The following is a 14,486-nucleotide window of genomic DNA, read 5'->3' as shown; positions in this document are numbered from 1 at the left end:
AAAATTCATTACAGGCTCTCAACAGCAAAATAAATAAAGCAGAGGTAAGAATCAATGAACCTGAAGACAGCTATTTGAAAGTACACAAAGGAGAAAAAAGAAAGAAGAATGAAAAGGAATGAAGATAACCTATAAGATATAGAAAATTACCTCAAAAGACCAAATCTAAGAATTACTGGTGTTTAAGACGGAGTTAAGCAAGCGCCAGGCGTAGGAAGCTGATCAAAAAATAATAACAGAAAAGTTTCCAAAACTTGAGGAAGAGATAAATATTCAGGTACAGGAAAGTTAGAGAACGCCAAAGAGATCTGACCCAAATAGGACTACCCTGACACATATAATAATCAAACTCTTAAAGGTCAAGGACAAAAAGAGGACCCTAAAAGTGGCAAGAGAAAATAGGCAGACATGTAAAGGAGCTCCAGTTCATCTGGCAACAGAATTCTTCAGGGAAACTCTACAGGCCAGGAGTGAGTGGTATGACATTTTGAGAGTGTTGAACAGAAAAAAAAAATCCTCAACTGTCATCCAAGAATAATGTATCCAGCAAAACTGAACTCCAAATATGAAGGAGAAATGAAGTCTCTCCCAAACAAAAGCTGAGAGAATTCACCACCACATCTGTCTTACAGGAAATGCTAAAGGGAGCTCTTCAAATTGAAAGAAAAAAACACTCATGTATAAAAAGAAAACATCTGAAAGTATAAAACCCAAGGTAAAATTAAGTACACAGACAAACCAAAATATTGCAATGCAGTAACTGCAGTGTGCAACCCACTCATAACTTTAGTATGAAGCGCAAAGACAAAACTACCAAAATCAATAATAGCTACAGCAACTGATTATAATAAAACCACAAAGTAATCCCTGAATACAGAGCAAGGGAGGGAAGAACAGATATGAACAGAGACTCCACTATGAGTGCTCAAGTACATGCAGGCAAACAAATGCTCATGAACATCTCCACTAAACAATATTTTTTTTTATTTTTCTCTTACAACAAACCATAAATGGGCCACCTAGAGGAGCAGTGGATAAGGGTCTCTGGCTTACAAGGGAATAATGGAGAGCAACATTTCTCTGCGGAACCGGTGAAGATGGTCAGACCCTCCAAGGAGGGGTCCTCATGGCAATATATTGCTGACTATGATAGAGGCAAAGCTCAGGAACAGTTTTGACTGCCCCAGCCTCACAGTTCCTTCTGGAAGCTCCTCCTCAGTTACTTCATCGGGTGACATGTCCCTTTCAAGATTAGTAGGCCCTCCTGCATTGCAAATCATGGTATTACAACAACGAACCCAGTAGAAGCTATTAGTTTTGAAGATTTTTCTTGGGGCTTCAGGAGGCTGTTCAGCTGCATATACAAATGTGCAGTTGTTTGTACAGTTCTTATAAACTAGTAGTTCACGAGAATTTATGCCTAAAAAAAAGAAGCAGCAATGAAAATAATTGATTTCACATTTTCTGCTTGTAAATATTGAAGCACATACACCTCACATTCAACCATAATTAGCTCCATGTACACATTCTACACTCCTAGCTGTGACAACATTGTCTAGAGCACTTGACTGAGAGAGAATATCCAAGTCCACTAGCGGGTCTCATCACTCCCAGAACAACTTCTTCTGGAGACAGTTTTCTATGTAAGCTGCCATCTTTAGGCCTCTGGCCCTCCCAAAATGATATCATGGTACCTTGTCATGTAGCTACGCACAATGAAATGTTCTGTTCATTTTTTTGTGGTAAGAATTCTAGAGCCCTAGAAATTAAATGCAGACCAGAAATCATGTTTCACTTATGGTCTAGAGATCACATGGACCTTCAACAGAGGTGCCCATATTAATGCAGCCTTAACTAGATTTTCTGCAGTTGGCAAGATTCTAGGGTAAACTCCTTCCTGGGACCCTTAGCCTGGTGTTTCAGTCTCCTGGACCAACATATAAATGCTCTTGAGCCCTTGGTGCCAACCTCCTCCCCAGTACAGACTTGATGCACCATTCCAACTAGGTACATGTTATCTGATGGACAAGCCCTCTGGTGAAGGTTATCGATCGCAACTAATGTGATCACGACTAATGTGATCAATAACCTTCACTAGAGGGCTTGTCCAGTGGCCTCAGCTGACCAGTGCCACCTGACCAAAGCTCCATCTAACACCTCCTTCAAGAATCCCTGGGTTAAATACCTTGGCCCTCATCACTACTTCTGTTCCCCTTGAAGTCTATCCAGTGTTTACACAAATACTTTATTCTGGAACTTACCAAAATTGATTTATCTATTCATGGCTCTGGGTCTTATCTCCTCTATAACACCAGAAACAACTGATGAATACGAACCAGTCACTTGTTTTCTGTTATTTTCCACTTAAAAAGTTTATTGGAGTTCAACATTCTACAGAAATGTGCCTGACCATAAGTCCACAACTCAATGGATTTTCACCAAGTGCCCACAGCCAGTACTCAGCATGCAGCATCAGAAACAGAGCTGCAAGACAGCCCCAGGACTCTTCACTCTGTTCCTCCATGCAGACACTGCTGTGAGCAGCCCAGGCCAAAGACAGGAAATGTATGGGCTTCTAAACCTATAGGTTAGTTCTGTTTGGTTTTGAACTTTATGAAATGAAATTATGCATTATATCTGCTTTTGTGGATGGCTTCTTTTGCTGTAATCTGTGTTTATGAAATTTATCCTTATTGTTGCACACTGTTGTATGTTGTTCATTCTCATAATTGCATAGCATTACATTGGTGAACATACCACAATTTATTGTTGATGGACATTAAGGTTGTTTATGGTTTTTGTCTACTCCAAATAGTGCTGCAATGAATACTCTTGCCTTGTATTTGCCTTGAGGTGAGTCTGTATAAGCTTTTTTATAATTAGCTATGCACCTTGGAGTAGAAGCGCTGAGTCTCAGTGTTTGATACGCAGCTTTAGCAGACAACGTCGAAGAGTTTTCTACACTGGGTTGAACTTATCTATAGTCTGAGGGATTGAGCACACTTCAGAACCCTGACAACACTTGGTATGATCATTTTAGGATATTGAGTCATTTCCTGTGGTGTTATTGTGTTGTGGTTTTAAGCTGCATTTCTTTCAAGAACGACAGTGAACAACTTTTCTTATGTATGTTACACATTCAGATACCATTTTCTGGCAAATTCCCTTTAAGGCTTTTGTTTAAATTTCCATTGATCAGCTTTTTATTAATTCATAGGAATAAGTTCATTATATTATGAATACAAGTACTTTAGTAAATACACGTTTTGAAATGCTTTCTCCTCATCTGTGGCTTGCGGTTTTACTATTTCACAGGTATCTTCTTAGGAACAGAAGTTTTGAAGTTAAAGGTAATTCAACCTATCAATTTCATTCTTATGTGACTAGCACTATTTTGTTCAATTTTTTAAATTCTTAATTCTTAAAAGTCACAAATACAGCATTTTACATTTTTCTCTAAAAACTTTATTGGTTTAATATTTACATTGAGATCTACAAACCACCTGAAACTGCTTCTTTCATATGGTGCAAATATTGTGTATAAATATCTGACATATCCACCACTACTCAGCAGAGAGAAGTTTCTTTACCTACTGCACTGCAGGGTCAACTTTGTCAGAGATCAAGAAACCAGAAGTACGTGGCTTTTTCTGAATTATTTCTCTTCTAGTGTTGTATTTTTCAATCCTGACCACAGGATCCAACACCAAACCGTTTTGATTAAGGAAACTACATGAATAATTTAATAGTTCAGAGCACAAGTCCTCGAGCTTTTTACTTTTTCCCCAAGACTGCTTTGGCTATTCCTAGCCCTTCATATTTTCAAAAAGCATTCGGTACCAACTTGTCAAAGCACAAACACACCCCTGCTGAGACTTTGACTGAAATTCTTTTGGATTTGTAGGTTAATTGGAGAAGAGATATCCTTACTCTTTTGACTCTCATGATCCATAAGTATAGTGTACAATTCCATGTGTTTAAGTCTTTAATGGTGTTTTAAGTCTTCAATAGTGTTCTTGCAGTTTGAGTGTTGAAATCTTGCACAAATCCAGTTAGATTTGTGGTACTTGATGTTGTGATACTTTAAAGAGCACCATTCCTTGGATTTCATTTTCAATCTGTTTCTTGACGTACAAAAGGACAATTGATTGTGTAAACTGATTTTTGAATACTTATCTTGTATCCAGGATCTTTCCTAAAGATATTTGTTATTTGAAGTTTGTTGTTTCTGATGAATAGTAAGCACTTTAAATTCTTTCTTTCTCCTCTCCATGAGACTTAATACTTCCTCTTGCCTAACTGAACTACCTAAGAACTCCAGTTCCATTGGGAATAGAAGTGGTGATGGTAGACATTTCCCTCAGGGATTTGGAAAGAGTGTTGGATTTTATCAAAACATTTCAGCATCTACAATCATCTCTGCCCTTTTCTTTGTTAACATGGTGAATTAAACTGATGGGTTTTAAATTGTAAACCACATTGCAATTCTGTTATTGAATCCACAAGGTAGTGGGGTTATGATGTGTATGTGTGTGTGTGTGTGTGTGTGTGTGTGTGAATGAACCTTTTATTTTAAAATAGTTTTAGGTTTTCAGAAAAGTTGCAGAGATAGTGCAGAGTTCCTATATGCCTCATACCCAGGCCCCTTGTCTCAGGACACTGCCTGAGTTTCTTTCCATAGAGGTCTTTTGCTTACCACCCTGCACAGCCCCAGAAATCAGCAAATCTCCTGAAAGGAAAAATGTCCCAGCATTTCAGCATTCCCAACTTCTTTGTCCTAATATCCATCAGGGTTCATTCAGGAAAATGGAGCCTCTAAAACAGTCTAGGTCTAAGTTATTAAATAAAAGTGTTACAGCTGCCATGACCATGGGGGAGCCAAGAAAGGAAGTTAGTCAGGTAAGGCTGAAGATCAGAGGAACAGTTCAGAGCTAGGTCACTTACACTGGGGCAGGCTGGAACAGCCCAACTTTGCAGGGCAATATCAAAGGCCATGCACCATTATCCTCTCAAGTAAGGCTGTGCAGAGGAGTCTCTTGCAGAGGTGTTTAAACTGCTCCACTGAAGTATCCATCACCTAGGCAGGCCAGTGGCCAAATACCTGCTGGAGTCTTAGGAATTGCTTTCAGTCAAAGGCTCAAAAGTGGAGAAGATGGGGTCCACACGAAGGAGGACAGATTGGAGTCCACCAGTGTCCATCACTTCACTAAACCATCGTGACCTTCCAGAAGAGTGATCTCTGCTTCACCCACACCTTGCAAATCTCACTCAAGTTCCTCTTTTTGCCAACTATTACCCCATGAGGGAGTTATGGGAAAGATAGTTCTCAGCCTCATTTAGAGGCAGTAATCCCAACATGACAAAACCACGCCATCAAGGTCCCCAGCAGTGGCCACTGTGGAGACAAAGCCCAGATTCTCAGCCTCCTGCCCATGTCCCAAATCAGCAGTTGGTCTGAAGAAGAGGTGTGTATGAGTCTCGTCTCACGCTGCTATAAAGAACTGCCTGAGATTGGGCAATTTATAAAGGAAAGAGATTTAATTGACTCACAGTTCTGCATGGCTGGGGAGGCCTCAGGAAACTTACAATCATGGCAGAAGGGGTAGCAAACATATCCTTCAAATGATGGCAGGAAGGAGAAGTGCCGGGGAAAAGCTCCTTATAAAACCATCAGATCTTGTGAGAACTCACTATCATGAGAACATCATGAGGGTAACCACCCACATGATTCAACTACCTCCCACCAGGTCCCTCCCATGACACACGGGGATTATGGGAGTTACAATTCAAGATGAGATCTGGGTGGGGACATAGCCAAACCACACCGAGGTGGTAATCAGGGGATTATTTTTGCACAAAGCTTGGAACACAGAATGACATGTGAAGTTGCAAGCACAACCACAGACACCGGGGACAAAAGGGCTAGAGGAAAGGCCCTGAGCAGGGCCCCAGACAATGCCTCCACCTGTGCACCAGGACGTACACTGGCTGCACCCTCCCTGCTTGCTCCATTGGTCACTGGGCCTCTGGCCATACATCTTCTGCAGGTTAGGGCCCTGGGGAGAGAGGGCTCTGAGGAAGCAGCAAGAGCATCCTGGAAGTGCAGGCTGTGCCCTGACCTCATGCTTGGCCTTCCCATCTATGTGTGGTAGGTTTTTCCCTGAGGGGAGTCCATGGCCCATCCACTGCTTTGACCTGCCGAGCTGGAAGCACTCTCTAGACTACCAGAAATTGAATGGCCAGTGAGGACTCGCCCAGGCAGCATCGGGCGTCTACACACACAACCAGGGACAGTAGAGGCTCTGAGGTCCAGCAATGCTCCTACCCACTGGAGACACTGCAGATGTGTGGACAGATTGTACTACTTTGCAGAGTACCTGGCTCTACAAGATGATGCATGCTGGCCTATCATGAGGCTGAGACCAAAGCGTGCAGAAACGCACTCAGGATTCGAGGACATAAGGGAAGGGGAAACAGAGCTGGGTGCAGAGAAGAAAGCAGACTGGCCCTGGCCCCAGAAGCTACCCAGGTAGGGGACTAATCTACAATGTGTCAAAATGACAAAGAGGTACTTACGAATGGAGATTGTCATACAGCGCCTAATATGATACGGACATACTCTAGTGTTGGGACAGTTGAAATCATTTATGACCGCACAGTCATGGCATCTCAAATTATAAGTCCCTGAGAGGGGAGAAAGCAGGCTTCAGGCTTCTGCTCCACCACGCCTTTTCCACCCATGACCAGCTCACTCCACCCTTCTTCAATGGCCAGCCCTTCCCCTCTGCTGCCAAGGACTTCTCCTAGCCTGCACAGCTCAGCTCTCTATGCAGTCTGAGTCTGGCCCAGGCTAGCTTCTGGGAGGGAGGCCAGGCACAAGGAGAGCTTTCCCTGTTCTCCAACGCAGGCTCCAGAGAGCGCCACTGGTGGTCACATATGGGATTGCTATGCTCTGCAGACCTGGCCCACCTCGCCAAGGAAGACTGGATACTCACAGGGGTCCGGCATCCTCCTGGGTTTCCCTGGACACAGCCCCTCCTGCCTGGCGCTGACGGGAAGGGCCACATCAAGGTTCCCCCTTGGTCCCTGGTCAGCTGCTCCTCCATCCTAACCCTCTTCTTGCTCATGACTACTCCTGGACTGCCCTAGTGCCCACCCCTGATTACACAGACAATGCAGGCCCCAGCTGGCCGAGACTTGCTCCACGTTGCAGCCAATCATTCCAGTGACCCCCAGCAGCCCCAGGTGAATTCTCGTCCTCTCCAGGACAGTGAGAGGGAAGGATACTTACACTGAGAACCCACGGTGACATTGGCTGCCACCAATGGGAGCCCCATGGCTAGGAGTAAGGCAAAGAGGAGCATCACTTCACGCAGGAGCCTGGACCTGAAGGTAAGGAGACCCATACAACACGTTAGTGACCCATGGCTCCTTGGCCAGCTCTATGCCCCTGGCCTCAACGGCCTCATGAGTCTCCCTGACTCTGCGCACCTGAATGCCTCCCCCACTGGGCCAGCAGCTCCTCGGGTAAGGCACTGGGGTCGGGTAGGTCTCACCCACACACAAGGCTTTGCCAGGCCTGTGCCCTCACCTCAGACAAACTCGCTGTCACTCCTCGAGCCAGGGAGGTCCTGGGGCTGCTTCATGTGGCAGCTCACCCAAGGGTCCCCATGCTCCAAAATATTTTTCTGTATCTACTGGTTGATTCTGAACCTCAAAAGCGACTTGTGAAATGTTCTCCGATACTGCCCATTGACGCGCTTCCCGCTCTCACACACAACTCAGCAACATGAGGGCTGAGGTGACTACAGAAGGGGCGCGAGGACAGAACATGCCAGAAGCCCAACTTGAAGGCATCCTCAGTGTCACCACGAGAGAACTCCCCTCCCAAAATCAAGTCTTCCTTCACCCTGGGCATCACTGAGCCATCAGCTAATTACTGGCAAGGGGAGGGTCTGGGGCACCTCACACCTGAGTCCTGATGCCAGCACTGTGGGCTCAGAAATGTGGGCTCAGGATTGGTGACCCCCAGGTCACCAATCAGTCGCCATCACCGAGACATTTTCTCGCAGGGACCCGACTGCACCCTTACTCCTGCAAACGCACTGTCTCCATCCCCTACCCCCCTTCAGCAGCCCGACTCAAGGGGGAAGCTCCATCTCCCTGGTTGGGAGCAGGTCAGTCCTCAGTGCTCGGTGGGGCAACTCCCTGGGCACAGCTGCTGATGCCTGATGACTCCCCTCATGCTAAGGCCCCACCTGGAGGGGGTCAGAGCCTGATTTGTAGCTCCCCCCACTGCAGGAGCAGCTGGGGCTACAGAACCGGAAGCTGACTGTGTAGCAAGAAGCCACACCCCAGGGATAGGAACGATCAGGATCCAGTACCCACTTTGCCCCACCCTGTGTACCAAGTCCAGCTCCAGTGGGCAAGGCTGAGATTCAAAATGCCCCTAGCCCCAGGTCATCAAATTTGGGAAAAAAGATGGGCTGGTACCTCTGAGATGCAGGAGACCAAGACTGGGGGCCTGTCAGTGTCCACCCTTGGAAGGGGCTCCTGACTCGCCCGGCCAGTCAGCCTCCCTAGGTGGATCTCCTGCCCACTCCATGCCCATTCCCCTGAGACCCAGCAGCCCCGTCTCCACTCTGTCCTGCCTGCTTTCCCTGGATGCCTCCTTCACTCATCCAACACTTGCTCCCAAAGCCGGGCTCAAGGGCACCTGCTGACCCAGGGCATGTACATTGAGGCCCTCTTCCTCCACGAGGGCACAGCAGACATTCTGAACACCCTTCCACTGTCAATGCCCAGAGCACATGCAGGAAAACTGCCATCAAATGTGTTCACTGATTTCCAGCTGGATCGTGGGGCAGATGGGAAAATACCCAAGAGCTACAATGGAATACTAGAAGAAAGCAAACTGGAAAGTCCACAGTAACAACAGTATGATTTCCTGGGGCACAGGTTGACACCCAGCGCCCAGAGCTTTAGGATTCTATAGCAGAACAGGTCCTGGAGACAGAGCCAGGGCGAGGTGAGTGGGAAATGAGAGCTTGGATCCTTCACAGAGCATGGATCCTCAAGGCTAAAGGTGTCAGAGAAGCCGAGTGGGCTAGAAAATGTGGATCATCAGCATCAGCAGAGACCCTGGTAACTTTGGGCCTCATCTTCCAAAGGATGCATGAAAACAGTGTGTTTCCCAGGAATTCCTTACCCAGAGGCTTTCTCAACAGTCAGTCTGGAGTTAGAACGTGTATGACTGTGTGATCATAAACTCCTGACACAAAAACCACTTGCAAGTGGTCATGAGTCATCCTCATCCTGGGAAGCCAACAGAAACCATCACTGAAGGGGGACATACCCTCCACTCAGACCCCCAGCCTCCGGTTGACTAATGACAAATACAAAAGTGCCACTGACAACCAGAGGCACAGAAGTGATTAAGCCCCCAGGAGCAAAGGCAGAAGAAACAAAATCTCCAAGTTAGACTCCCAAGGAATTCCCATACAGGAATGATTGGATGCAAATGTAAACATACAGCCTTAAAAAGTCAGGAAAAAAATCAGGTCACTTCCACTTCTACATGGGGTGCAGTAGGTTGTGGCTATTCAGAATGTGACAACCGGGCAAATCAATCTACAGAGTTAAAAGTCACATTTGAAAGGGCCTTGGACAGATGTGGAAGCACCAAGGCCCACGTAAACCGAAATTCCGAAGAGGGCGAGCCCTTCCCAGGGTACCCTTTGTCATTGCAGATACATTTGTCAGTTTGGGCACCAGCTGAAAGCCAGGCTGGCTACAGACAGGGACTCCAGTAGGGAATGCAAACCAGAGTGCTGTCTTGGCTCACGGGGGACCAAAGTGGCCCAGAATCTCCAGGTACCCTAAAGATCAAGCCAGTTTTCCCATGGAAGAGCCTCCAAGTTCTGTGGTGGGAGGGACCCTGGGGAGTCACAGAAGGCCAAGTAGAATCCCCCCAGTGTGGCAGATCCCAGGATACAAAGTGCCCCTAGAGGGAGCCTGCCACAGTCACACCACTGGGCTCCATCATTAGGCAGTGGCCCAGATGGAACAGGTGTGTGGGATGAGGTTCAAGGGGAAAGTCAAAGCCTAGAAAGGGAAACCCGTCCGAGCTGAGGATTCGGTGTGAAAGCTGACCATACAAATTGGGTCGCCCTTGTCACACCCAACTAAGGTAAAGTGCCAGGTGGGGAGACCATTCAGCACTCAGGATAGAAAACATTGCTCCAAGAATGTACTTCTCTGAGGCCTGACTGCTGAAACTGCCTGCGGTAACTTGAAACCAGTTTTATCTGATGGCTACTGAGACCACCTGCTGCAACTCTAAGCCTCGGTTCACCCACTGCTGTCACTCACTCACTCATCAACCAGAGCTTGCCGGCTCCCCAAAATCCTACTAGTGCCAATGAAACTCAGACAGCAATATGCACTATTTATCTTCTTTATAGAAAAGAGACATAGTTTCTTTTTTTTTTTTGGAGACAGAGTCTCGCTCTGTCCTGCAGGTTGGAGTTGGAGTGCAATGGCGTGATCTCGGATCACTACAACCTCCACCTCCCGGGTTCAAGCAATTCTCCTGCCTCAGCCTCCTGAGTAGCTGGGACTATGGGCACACGCCACTACGCCCAGCTAATTTTTGTATTTTTAGTAGAGATGGGGTTTCACTATGTTGGCCACGCTGGTCTTGAACTCCTGACCTCAAGTGATCTGCCTGCCTCAGCCTCCCAAAGTGCTGGGATTATAGGTGTGAGCCACTGCAAATATTAAAAATCCTTCTCTTTGTTCTTTGGACATACTGAATGCCAGCCCATCTACCCCCATGCCCCTAATTACAATTATTTCCTCCCAAAGAAAATATTTCAATTTCAGAAAGTCATCTATTTTATTTGACTTCAACAAGAGACAAGCCACACTCTGTAGGAGAAGGGGAAGGGCACCGCTCAAGATGGCTTCAGTTAGGGTTAGAGACAGGGCTGGTTCCAGAGGCAGCCAGGGTCAGGTTGAAGCTGCAAGCATCCCAACTGGCCTCCACCTTTGAGCAAGCCAGTAGTCCAGGCCTTCCCACAGGCTCCTGGAGAGAGGAGAGGGCACACATCCCCAGTAGTAACATACAACCACCTCCAAGCTTTCCAGCTATTTTGTACACAACGCCAGACATTCAGTAAAAACATCACAGGATATGTAAGAATTAGGAATAAATTATTGCTAATCAATAAAACAACAATAGAAATAAACCCACAGTTCACTCAAATGTTGACATTAGCATACGAGTACTTTAAAAATTCTAATGAGAGCATTAAAGAGAAAGAGAAAGATTACTAAATTGATTTTTTAAAGATGAAAAAATTTTAAAAATAAAAGGATGTGTAAGAGGCAGAAATAAGGGACTATAGTATGAATTATTTCTACACCACCATACTTCTGACCCTAAATATGTGAGTTTTTACACACAAACCAGTTCTCCAACTCTCCGTACACTGACTGTCCAACATTTCAATTCAATTCTGGCACTGCCTTGAGTATGGCAGACCCCACAGGTGAAGGACTCAGTCCCACCCTAATGCCCCCACTTCAGATTCCAATCACAAGTCTGGGCCACGTGTACTTCTGACTGCCCAGTTATAAATCAAGGGTTTCCAAGACCACCTCCTCCTAGATAATTTGCTAGAACAGCTCACAGAGCACAAGAAAACAGTTTACTTACTATTACTAGTTTATCACAAAGGTGACAACTCAGGAACTGTGAAACGAAGAGATGCACGGGGCAAATACAGGGTAAGCTTAAGATGGCTTCAGACAAAAACAGTTGCAATATTTTATTATCAGCAGACCCACTACAAGAAATATTGAGTTTATAACATATATAGAAATAAATTATATGACAATATCACAAAGCAAAGGAGGCTGTAGAACTGAAAGGCAGAAACAGTTATGTCAGCGTCGGCAAGTGCAGGCTTCCAGGCGAAAAACATTGCAAGAGGTGACAAGGACAGATACTTCAGAGCCTAATGCAGTTTCGGACACTCAGAGTCCATTTTCTGACTATGGTGGCATTAAGCAATAAGTCACCCCTAGAAGGATTAACTGGAAAATCCTCATCTGTTTGGAGATTAAGAACACACCTCCGGATAAGAAATGGACCCCCAAATCCTTCTCAATAGAAGTCAAGAATATTTTGGGCAAAGTAATAATAAAGAATGAAAAATAGAAACCTGGCAGAAGAAGCCTGAAGGGACACGGAAGGAAAAGCAGGGCTCCATTAGAAAAGGAAAAAAGACCGGAAACGAAGGCCTCCTTCTCTCCTTCGAAAGCAAAGAGCCAGAAAACAATGAGCAGCAGAACGTGGAAAGGGCTGCGGCCCGAGACCCCCGCCTTGGGGAATCACAGACAGTGTGGGGGTGGGGCGGCCCCCGGGACACCCCGAGGGAAGGGGGCTCACGAACTGAGCGGGGGCTCCCACCCCCAGACTCTCGAGGGAAGTTGAGCTGTAAGGGGAGGGGGACCCTGGGACCCCTGAGGGAAGCGGAGTTGGGGTGCCGGCATCTCCCTGGGACCCCTGAGCACAGTTGAGGGGTCTCCCTGGGACCCTGCTGGGAGTGGAGTTCGAGAGGTCCCCCAGTACCCGCGAGAGGAGCTGAGTTGGGGTGTATCCCTGGGACCCTGAGGGGAATGGAGTAGGGGGCGTCTCCCCGGGAACCTGAGGGGAGTGGAGTTTGAGGGATCCCCCAGTACCCCCGAGAGGAGCTGAGTTGGGGTGTATCCCTGGGACCCTGAGGGGAATGGAGTTTGAGGGGTCCCCCGGTACCCCTGAGAGGAGCTGAGTTCGGGGGGTCTCCCTGGGACTCCGAGGGGAGTGGAGTTCGCAGGGGAGTGGGGGCACCCCATCCAGGGAAGCGCGGCGCACCCCCAGGCGGCGTCCTGGCGGCCCGAGCGGCTGACGAGGTGGCTCCCGGCACGGCTGCCTCAGCTGGGCCCCTGGGCAGACTCGTCTCACGCCTGGGTCCCGACCCGCCTCAGAAAACTGACCTGTGCCCCTCGGAGCCCGCAGTGTGCGTGCCCGCCGCCTCCAGTGATCTGAGCCTCCCGCGCCGGCCGCCCCACCCCCTTTCTGGAACTTTCCGGGGCCTCCACCGGCCGCACAGCTCCGCCCTCCTGCCGGACCCTCAAAGCCCCGTCCCCAGGCTCCAGGCCTCCAGCCCATCTGCCAGTGTTCAAAGGTTGGCAGGGTCCCCCTTGGGGCTCCCAGGTGAAAATATTTCTCACAGAAATCTGCACACCCTGGCTCCATCCACGCTCCCTTCAGGAAAGCCACGGGGAATGTTCTAGAAGCCCACGGCCCTGGCTGCTGGAGAAACGGGACAGCAGCCACCCTCGGCAGCCTGTTGGCACCGCCCAGGCCCACCCTGCCCTCAAGGTCTCAGTCCACCCGCCTCGTTCCTGGACCCTCCCTCTAGGTGGTCCCGCCATCACCATAACCCCTGGGGACCCCGGGAGCCCCTCCGCTCAGGGTGTGACCCCGTCGCCTCTGGAGCCGGCCCTGTCCCTAACCCTCAGCGAAGCCAGCTTGAGTGGTGCCCTTGCCCTTCAGCCCCGCCAGCGCCCACGTGTGCAGACGTTTCAGGGGGAGACCTGCCTGGCTTTCGCTTGAGCTCCTGCCATTTTGCCTTCAAGCTGTGTGTGGTCAGGGACAGCTGGCTTCACCCGAGCATCTCCTACACAGTGTGGCTTGTCTCTTGTCGAAGTCATATAAAATAGGTGAATTTCTGAAATTGAAATGTTTTATTTGGGAGGAAATAACTGCAATTAGGGGCATGGGGGCACACTGGCTGGCCTTCAGTATGTCCAAAGAACAAAGAAAAGGCTTTTTTAAATTCGCGGTGGTTCACACCTGTAATCCCAGCATTTTGGGAGGCTGAGGCGGGCAGATCACTTGACGTCAGGAGTTCAAGACCAGAGTGATCAACATGGTGAAACCCTGTTTCTACTAAAAATACAAAAATTAGCTGGGTGTGGTGGTGTGTGCCCGTAGTCCCAGCTACTCAGGAGGCTGAGGCAGGAGAATCCCTTGATCCCGGGCGGTGGAGGTTGTAGTGAGCCGAGATCACGCCATTGCGCTCCAACCTGCACAACAGAGCAAGACTCTGTCAAAAAAAAAAAAAAAAAGAGAGTAACTGTCTCTTTTTTATAAAGAAGATAAATAGTGCATATTGCCGAAAAGCCCCCATGCGACCAGGTAGTGGCTGACCTGGAGGATCCATGGCTCCAGGCTCCCCAGCAGACAGAGCCCAAAGGACCTCACACGTTGGGGTGAGGTCTGCTAACCCCCAGTCCCTAGGGGAACATAAAGAAGCATGAGCATCCCTGCTCCTCCTGGGGCTTGGAAGGCTGAGCACATTGCATACAGGAAACCGGAGCGGGAAGGGAAGGGACAGCTAAGGGCACTCATTCATCTGTGAGTGGGAAAACTGAGG

At 48.0% G+C, this 14,486-nt stretch overlaps 1 protein-coding gene across 1 annotated transcript; it reads right to left on the bottom strand.

The window, feature by feature from the left end:
• Nucleotides 1-962: 962 nt before the first annotated feature.
• Nucleotides 963-13,100, bottom strand: GML (glycosylphosphatidylinositol anchored molecule like). Its single transcript, XM_030795376.1, has 4 exons — nucleotides 13,042-13,100; nucleotides 7,292-7,386; nucleotides 6,577-6,684; nucleotides 963-1,420 (listed from the first exon to the last, which is right to left on the bottom strand). Exons 2-4 carry the CDS (start codon nucleotides 7,362-7,364, stop codon nucleotides 1,125-1,127), a joined length of 477 nt encoding a protein of 158 aa, XP_030651236.1. The 5' UTR covers nucleotides 7,365-7,386; nucleotides 13,042-13,100; the 3' UTR covers nucleotides 963-1,124.
• Nucleotides 13,101-14,486: the final 1,386 nt, after the last annotated feature.

This window comes from Nomascus leucogenys, chromosome 16 (genome assembly GCF_006542625.1).
Source record: "Nomascus leucogenys isolate Asia chromosome 16, Asia_NLE_v1, whole genome shotgun sequence".
Lineage (NCBI taxonomy): Eukaryota > Metazoa > Chordata > Mammalia > Primates > Hylobatidae > Nomascus > Nomascus leucogenys.
Note: the sequence above shows the minus strand (reverse complement) of the source record. Positions and strands in the feature narration are given on the sequence as shown.

Bases quoted from the DNA above. Each gene is read 5' to 3' on its own strand.
- GML (XM_030795376.1), bottom strand. From the start codon at position 7,364: ATGCTCCTCTTTGCCTTACTCCTAGCCATGGGGCTCCCATTGGTGGCA. The intron at 6,685-7,291 runs GTAAGTATCCTT...CTCCCCTCTCAG, and splicing joins TGTCACCGTGGGTTCTCAGT to GGACTTATAATTTGAGATGC. The intron at 1,421-6,576 runs GTAAGTACCTCT...TCTTTTTTTTAG, and splicing joins CTGTATGACAATCTCCATTC to GCATAAATTCTCGTGAACTA.